This window comes from Hordeum vulgare, chromosome 5H, assembly GCF_904849725.1.
Source record: "Hordeum vulgare subsp. vulgare chromosome 5H, MorexV3_pseudomolecules_assembly, whole genome shotgun sequence".
NCBI lineage: Eukaryota > Viridiplantae > Streptophyta > Magnoliopsida > Poales > Poaceae > Hordeum > Hordeum vulgare.
This window is the reverse complement of record NC_058522.1, coordinates 104,613,087-104,621,855: the sequence shown is the minus strand read 5'-3', so window position 1 is coordinate 104,621,855 and position 8,769 is coordinate 104,613,087. Positions and strand designations below refer to the sequence as shown.

Here is an 8,769-nt window from a genome sequence, read left to right as displayed (position 1 = left end):
CTTCAAGAGGCCCGCACACAAGAACAAGGAGAACACTGTCAGTTGGGATGGTATGCCGCAAGCTGAGTTTCTAATTCGCCAGAAGCGCAACCCCTATGTCAACGATAGGGTTCATCTCCAGGGATGTGAACTGTTCTGGTCCAAGCAACAGGCTCTCATTTATTAATATGTGATCAAGACCAAGAAGAGTATCTATGTACGGATTCAGTGGATTGACATGGATCAGCTCAAGAGGGACCCGACCTACTTTTGTGAACCTCTGGACATGGTGGAGCAGCTTGGGATCGAGGAGCTCATCTCGTTTCACCTTGACTTTGATCTTGAGATTGTGGCTCAGTTCTTTGTTACGGTCCACTTCCGCACTGATGTGGAGCGCACTATGACTTGGATGACCAATGGGGAGAGGCTGTCAGCAACCTAGAAGGAGTTCATGGATCTTCTGCACATTCGCGATGAGGGGCTTGAGCATCCAGTTGGTTTGCGCCTGCACGCAAAGCCCTCGGCTACACCTAAGTAAAAGTTGTTGCCCTACTTTATTGAGAAGGTGTCCCCATCTGGTGAGACCTGTCATGTGCTGAACCCGTTCCTTGGCGTCATGCACCGCATCTTTCGCAAGACTCTCTTTCCTCGAGTTGGCAACAAGGACCAGGAGCACTCCTATCTGGTGGATATGCTTCTCATGTGTGAGAAAGGGCGGGCTCGTGCTCCTGGACCGCTTGATGTGTCTCATGTCATGTGGAGTGAGCTTTAGTAGGCATTATTTCACCATAAGGTTCCCATCTATGGACCTTATTTGTTTTACTTGATACGGGAGCGGTGGTCGGTGGCCTTTCCAGGGATAGAGTTTCATGCTCCCGGCTAGATCCGCCATGAGCCTATTAAGCTGCGTCAGAAGAACAAGTGGGCCAACACTACCACTACACCTGTTGCTGCCACCATGGATACTGATGAGGATGAGGATGCGGTTGAGGATGAGGGCATTCCAGAGACACATGTGCCTTCCTCTGCCGAGCCATCTTGGGCCAAGAAGCTCAAGGACCGGATGAAGACTTTGTTTTGCATGCAGGCCAAGAGGCAGTATACGACTCATGTTGCTCGGAAGGAGAGCCGTCAGTGCGACAAGCTAATTCTGAGGAAGCTCGACGTACACATGTCGAGTGTGTCTAAGCAAGACATTACTCCTGAAGCTGCTTGGATGGAAAAGAAGAATCTTCAGTGGGCTGACTCTGATGAGCAGTCTGCTGAGGAGACTGATGAGGATTCGGATGAGGAGTCCGATGGCTGATACCTATGCATTTCGAGCTATCACCTGTGTCATAGGTGTCCTCCTGCCTTTTTGGTGTCCCGATACCAAAGGGGGAGAGAGTGTAGGATTTGCGAGTACTTCCATTTTCCATGTCTCTTTGTTCGTCGAACCTTCGTTGTTGCTTTGATTGGTTTTTATTTTGTGTCAGAGACCTGAAGACTTTCCCTATCATATGGTGTGAGACATATGCTATCACTTCTCTCTCTCTTTATTGTCTCATTATTATCCAGTATGTTAGTACCTTGTGAGTCTATTTATTTTGTGCCCTTATCTTCATGCTCACATGCTATGCCTTGCTTCCATGCTTCGTGATTAATCAGTTTGTTGCAAGGAATGCCTCGTCTATAAAATCTAGGGGGAGTCTATTCCCAGGTTGTGTGCTTTGCAGTCCATGGCTTTTCTCTAAGTATGCACACATCCAGGGGAGCCTATCTCTAGTTTATAGATTTTGGGTTTGCATATGTTATGTTTTATATCCTTTTGTGCAAATCATGTATCGTCATCAATCCACCAAAAAGGGGAAGATTGTTAGGGCATATTTATCCTTAAGTGGTTTTGGTGATTGATGACAATGCATGTGCATACTAATCATGTGCATTGAGCATTTCAGATAATTCATTACCAGGCACAAGACGATTCGGTGCCCCTCAGAGTCTTTCAAAGACTGTTGCTTTCTACGTTTCTCTTTGGTGGATTTGAGTCGTAGGAAAGTCGTACTATTAATAGGGGGTCCGCTTCGGAACGGTTAGGATAGAATCAACACGTACACAATTTTTTGCATCACCTTTCCCTCGCTTAAATGGAGCTCGAGCTTTTTCTCCCTGTCTGTGCAAAGGTCCAGCGGTAGTACCGCTCGTGCGAGTGGTAGTACCGCAGGTACAGCGGTAGTACCGCCCTCTGGGTGGTAGTAGTTTTTTACTACCACTCCTTCGGACTTTTTGCGCAACCACAACCTCAGCGGTGGTAGGCACGGTAGTAATTTTTTACTACCATGGTTGGTGAAGCTATCGCACGGTCCTCCAATTTCAGTCATCATGACTTTTTCCAATGATGTCTACGTCATGAAAATTGAGATACCGACATGCCTCATGGATGTGAACAAACAACACAGCTTTGCATCGCACCCTCATGAAGCCTCGTAGGCTGATATGGACGTGCATGACCGGATTCTCTCTAATCCAGATATTTTTGGGCAGATCTCTGTCGTGATGCGAGAAGAGCCTAGGACCGCCACCACACCACTGCCTCCATCATGCCAACGCCATAGCCGACACAGCGAAGGACATCGGCCCGCGCTGCCCACTGCACACGCCCCGGCTGAAGACGGGCGCCAAATCAGGATGGATCCCAATCCGTCCCCACCCCTCACCTGCATGATCCGTCATCTCGAAGCCCGCCGTGCGTCGCCGATCCCGAACACCACCGCTGTGGGGATCCGTCACACACCACCGTGACGCTCGCCATCGCGGTGTCCCGGTCCAGCCACGCCGCCCCATGACGGAGGCCGTGCACGAGAAGGCAAAACACCTCGCCGCTACCGACATCAGCCAGGCTTTGCCTGGAGGCTGCGAGGTAGGAGAGGGTGCTGGCGGCGGCAGCGGAAGGGGCAGGATACATCACGTTCTGTCAAGCACAGCCACTCAGAATCGGACCGAAGCATTAAATTTCTCGGAGGGAGCAGCTGCAGTGAGGCATCAGATCCAAGAACGAAATCTTACTGATTTTGTTACAACTAGCGACAGTCACGTGTTCGATCTACCTCAGCAAGAACAGGCAACGATGAAACTGGTAATAGGTCTATACAGCAGATAGGGGAAGAAAAGAAAATGAGATTTACAAGTTGAGTTCTGCTGGGTGGCTCGGAGCCTCGGACTACAACGAACAAATGGGTGTCTCTGTGTCTAATTCCTAAGTGTGTGCTGTATTCAGTCAAAGATGTAACAGCAACTCTGTACAACATCTTCAGATCTTGCAGAACTCAACTGTCGTTTCGATTCCAAGTCAAAGCATGCGTGCTTCATCTTCTATCTGCAAGACAAGAGAGATGGGGATATGCTGTATGAAACTGTCGTTTCCAAGTGTGCAGCAGTTCGCTCTACTAGTGTGTTGACTCCACAAGCACAAACGGCAGCAAGCCATGGCCAGTCGGCCACTGCTCTGCTCCCACTTTTATCTGCAAGATAAGATGGGGATGCTGTATGTAAGTCTCATTTGTAAGTAGTAGCAGTTCTGTTGGGATGTTCAGCTGCCACCTGGACAGTTGAATCATAAACATTTGTTTGCGTGCCGATTTGATGTTCGTGTCTACATAACACATTCTTTTTACCTTGATGATCATGCTTACAATTCCAGCTGAAACTCTAGCATGGCAGTCAGATGCGTTTGGGCACTGGTATGTTCTTCATGAAGTAATGGGCTAATGGAACAAATTAGAACTTACGTTGCTTGAAGTTGGAAGTGAGGATCGAAAATGAAGAGTTCCCTCTGTTCATCCGTTGGATTTCCCAACCACCGACAGAACATCCACGCTGCCCCAGCAACGGATGATACAGACAGGATCGCTAGGAAGCCGAAATGAGAAACATCGTTTGCAACTATAGCCATCGCAAGCATGACCAACTCTGCAAGGCTTGCAATTGAAACCTCCATTCCTCCAATAAGGTTTGCTTTTGAAGCAGGAACTCCTGTTTGGATGATCTGTGTCCCCACAACATCATAAGACATGTGCCCCAGCCGAGATAATGCCTGAAAATTAACAGGAAACCGCCACAATGTTTAGTCTATTGTATTCGGCAAAATCTTAATCGAAGGGTAATTTGTAGCTAAGGTCTTGTTCTCACAATGGAAGCGAGGAAAATGAGCAGAGGTGTTCTCTGTGACATGGATCCAGCCCAATACACTGTGAGAGCAATTGACAAGAGTGAAGCTTGAAATATCAATCCAGCTGCTCCCGCCTGGTATTTATAACATAACAGTTTGCACCAAAATAAATTGAGGTAAGTTCGCATCAATTGTGACAAATAGTGTAGATATAGAAAGAAAAGTATAGATCCAACCTTTAGAATTCCAACTCTTTTCACCAGGCTTGAGGAGATGAATGTTGCAACAAGACCCATAACAGAACACAATCCACTAAAAGCACCGACGATAGATGGACTAATACCTGTTAAACAGCCATTACTAATTTGTAGACATTTCTCTGAAATTGGTAAATTTGAGCTGGGAAAGTGAAACATACCCCGATGCATCAACAATGCAGTCATTATCGCGCCAGGAGCAAGTGCTACGTTGAAATTCAGAAACACGGTAGCTACACTTGCAGGTAGAACTGTCTGCTGCTTATACTCATTCCAGCCATGCTTGATAGAACTTAAGCCATTTTGAACTGAATGGTAGAGAGAATATCAGACCATCCACATTAACTGAACTTAAATAACTAATTTGATCTAAGTTCCTCACTGGGACAATCCACTGTGAGATTAGGCATTGTTATGTGTTGCTACATTTAGTGTTAGTTTTTCCTTTAAATGGATGAAAAAACACTTTGTGCCTGGACGGTAACATGGGGAAAGGTTTTGCACATTCTCTAAGAAAAACTTCCTCACCTATCTTGCGGACATCCAATAGATCAGCACAAATAGATTCGTCACTGGGGGTTCTCGAGGAATCAAGCGCATGACAAGAGACGCTGTTAATTAATTGACCCAACATAACCTAAAAAGACCATACAGCATCTTGTGAGTATGCTAATGTATGCTAAATCTGGTTATTCAAGATTCAGTTTAAAGATATATGTGGTATACCAGAATGGGAAAACTGCATATCATTAGCGCAGAGGAAACCTTCAAACAGGTTACTATGTCGTATTTGGTGAGCAGAAGGCCAAAAACTGAAGCACCAACGGTCTGCGACACCAAAATGGTTATGCATGTTATGCAACTATAATTTCCACTCGAAATAGATTGCATGCTGTGATTAAAGTACAGAATAATAAGACAACAAGATCCACCAAACAGACAATCTTGTCATCTTCCTAAGTCTTCATAAATTCAAAAAGATGCAAGCTCTATATCGTGACTTAGGAGTATCTCACCTCACAAAGAAGATCAAGTCGATTAAGCATGGCATTAGCTTGAGCTAATGCAACAGGCCTGTTTGTTCCTGCTAACTTCATAGAGAAAGAAGAACAGTGAGGCAGACAGTTGGACAAAACCAACAAGAAAACATGCTATTTTTAATTCATAAGTGTTTCTTACAATGACAAGTTTTCTGTTGCTAAATCGCTAACACTTGCTATTTTAGGAATGGAATGCATTTCATTGAAAAGAATAGGAAAGAATCCACAAAACAAAATGTGGATTAGCAACCATACCAGCACAACCCAGTCCCTCTCCATGGAAACTCCCAGGGCCAATCCTGCAAGCCTTTCAACGGCTCCGGCTATCACTAGCACAATGAACCAAGGCCTGAGAAGCAAATCTGATGTAGAAGTACGGCCCGCGTTTTTGAGAGCATATATGACCATTGCAGCTGATACTAACTGAGTGGCCACCTGCATAGTCGGGTTGAGAAGAAAACTGGCATAAAGTATTTTATATTGTGCATAAAATTATAATCTAGAGCAATCTATTTTCTTCGCCCATAATATAAGAAAGCAGAGAAAATAAAGCAAGTACCTGGACAGCATTCAATCCTGTGTACATGGGTATTCGTGGGAAATGATCCATAAGTTTGCCAACTATAGGAGCCCCAAGAAATACTGAGAGCTGGAAATCATAAAATAATTTAGATGGTTGATTCTACTAACATCTCTTGAATTTAGCACAGCGATGGGTACCTTTCCGAAGAAACCAACAATAGCCACAGGCAATAGGCTTGGATGAAGAATTGCCAGGGCAGCAGGCCAAGCAAAATTCCAGAGTTGTTCCACAAGGTTACCAAACAAGTAGCTAGCATAGAGAGCTGCATACATGATGTTAAAGGGGTATTAAGTTCCATGATATATGGATTGTCGGGAGGCTTGCCCATCAGTTATTTTTATTTATTTTCTAAAAAGATTTTAAAAAATCACTAGGGGTAGGTATGCCTGCTTGTCACATGCTAGGAGTTGAAAACTGAAAACATTAATTATCTGCAAATTATCAAATATTACAATAGCCGATACTTTGGTTAATGAACCCATATTTCAACAACATTGTTAACTATTAACTGCATGGCTTAGCGCGTAAAGTGTAAACAGTATATAAAGATAATCCAACTGTGGTGCCATGAAAATGCCTTTACCATATAGTCCAGCAGGGTGAGCTGGAGTGGCGGCCAATGTTTGTTGCTCTCCTTCAGATAAGACCTGAATTTTGAACAGACTGTCAGAAGAAGGCAAAACAAAACTATTTGACGAAGACCATGGTGGAGGAAAGAAAATCCATACCGGCAGCTCCTCAAAATCAGCATGGTGCTGAGTACTATCATGTGGTGGAAAAGGACTAGAATCTAGAACATCTCCTAGGATATTGACAACTGGAATAGAGCAGCCTGGCGGTAATGATGGATGATCATCGAAAGCCGACTCTTCCTTATTTACATTGCTAACATCAACCTCAACATTTGCTATGTAACACCTTTGAACAAAATTGTTTGACCTGGAAAAATACTAACATGTTAGTTGAAAATTGAAACACTGCAACTCAAGAACAAAAGCAACGTCAATCCACTAGCTTGGCATACATCAACCTATTAATTTTTTGCCAATTCAGTTGTGGATGATCTGAAATATAACATATGAATCAGCACGCATGCTCAAGCAAAAACATACTGACAAGAAAATACTCATCACATTAACAATGTACACTCTTCCTTACAAACTCCGTTGTTGTCATTTACTAAATAATAGATTAGCCCATAGGTGAAGTGCCAACGCCACCTGCATTTGCTAGTTCCTATACCAAGCTTTCGGAGAAGCCTAAATCTGCCCTGACTTGAACTTATCTCTTGAACATCGAGAATGCCATAACAAACCAATAATCCAAAGTAGGAAACATCTGCATCCTTTCAATCCGTTCCCCGGCTAAATATTTTCATGCTAAACTTCCGCGTGTAATTCGCGTCAAGCGTACATAAAACCAAGCTTATCAACCCTCCAGAGCACATTAAACAATTTCAAACGCAAAGCGGCCAGCAAGCAGTCACCTGAGCGCGCTGACGCAGGGGGAGGAGGGCCTCAGGCGCAGCCTCGGCAGGCCGGTGAGATACCCGCGGACGAGCGGCGTCTGCGGCGATGAGGCGAGAAGGGCGGCAGCGGTAACCATCCCCATGGCTCCTCTGCTGCTGCTGCGGCGGCGGCGGCGCGACTACTCATGCATGCAGCCTCTCAAGGACCGGGCGCCGGCGGCGGGATTGGGCCCGGCAGGAGCTTCTGGAAGCGTGCCTTACCCCTGGCTACCTTATCCTGATGAGGTTGAGGTGGAAGAAGGGGCGGAGGAGGAGGGAGAAGAAGAAGAGAGAGAAGGGAGCGCCAAGTTGGCAACTGAGGCAGCTGGGAGAGAACGGGAAGAGGATGTGGGAGGGGATAACCGGAGGCATAATCGCCGTCCGGTTTTTAATGGAACGGGTGAGGATTTTTCTATTGCCTCTGATGTTTGTTTTCAAATGAGGTTCTTTGTGACCGGGAAGGCAGCCGCATGTCACTATTTTGAGACGCCAAATTTATTTTCCTCCCTCCGTCTATCCGGTGCTTAAAACATCAAACCACCTTCGAACAATTGAACGAACACCCGAAAAAAAGTGATACAAAAATGTCTTAAATTAGCCTTAAATAACTGGACTAGCCATATCATTTATATACCCAACTTAAATTTAGAATGGGTGTGCGACAATCGGGCGGCGTAGGACCTGAGAGCCTGACCCAACAAAAAATGCATCAAATTCCCTCCCGTGACCTATCCGATTTCATTTGTTCCTCTCCTTTCTTCTGCCTCCTCCGCGTCGGATGTCTCCTAACTTTGCTGTCGTTATTAGCCTCAGTGCCGCCAGCACCGGCGCAACATTCCTCCCATCCATGCTCGTCGTCGCGGACATTGTCGTCGGCTCGGACGCCACCGTGCTACGTGTGCCAACTCTCAAATCGCACCTTGCCCTCTTTGTGTTCGGCACATTGTCCGACTAGTTTTTTGGTGATTTTCCCATAGGCAGAACGATGGATTCCGGTTCATCGAACAAACAGTATGGACCGACGGAGATTGATGAAATGGTTCAAAATGAGGCATTTGATTTATCGAATTCATACGATGAAGTCGAAATGGTCATGCTCATGAACATCCAACAGGAAATGGACGGGAGGTGGAGCACATTCTCAACTTCAAATGCTCGGTAAAAGGGAGAAGAGTTATTAATCGGGATAGGGTCTCTGGAGCATGGATGTTGTACAAGGACTACTTTGCTCCAAACCCAACTACCCCGGATGGTAC

The 8,769-nt window shown here is 45.5% G+C and overlaps 1 protein-coding gene across 2 annotated transcripts; it reads right to left on the bottom strand.

Annotated features, from left to right (window-relative positions):
• Positions 1-3,005: 3,005 nt before the first annotated feature.
• Positions 3,006-7,877, bottom strand: LOC123453186 (solute carrier family 40 member 2, chloroplastic). Of its 2 annotated transcripts, XM_045129960.1 has the most exons (15): positions 7,493-7,877; positions 6,735-6,945; positions 6,590-6,653; positions 6,144-6,268; positions 5,983-6,072; positions 5,679-5,858; positions 5,400-5,474; positions 5,110-5,211; positions 4,912-5,020; positions 4,545-4,691; positions 4,363-4,469; positions 4,147-4,260; positions 3,747-4,051; positions 3,633-3,658; positions 3,006-3,479 (listed from the first exon to the last, which is right to left on the bottom strand). In XM_045129960.1, the coding sequence occupies exons 1-15, from the start codon at positions 7,615-7,617 to the stop codon at positions 3,331-3,333; spliced, it is 1,929 nt and encodes a 642-aa protein (XP_044985895.1). In that variant the 5' UTR covers positions 7,618-7,877; the 3' UTR covers positions 3,006-3,330. The 2 variants fall into 2 exon arrangements, with proteins under 2 accessions (XP_044985895.1, XP_044985896.1); XM_045129961.1 differs by lacking the exon at positions 3,633-3,658.
• Between the last annotated feature and the right edge of the window lie 892 nt (positions 7,878-8,769).

Bases quoted from the DNA above. Each gene is read 5' to 3' on its own strand.
- LOC123453186 (XM_045129960.1), bottom strand. From the start codon at position 7,617: ATGGGGATGGTTACCGCTGCCGCCCTTCTCGCCTCATCGCCGCAGACG. The intron at 5,475-5,678 runs GTATGGTTGCTA...TTCTCTATGAAG, and splicing joins AGAGGGACTGGGTTGTGCTG to TTAGCAGGAACAAACAGGCC. The intron at 4,261-4,362 runs GTTGGATCTATA...TATAAATACCAG, and splicing joins AAAGAGTTGGAATTCTAAAG to GCGGGAGCAGCTGGATTGAT.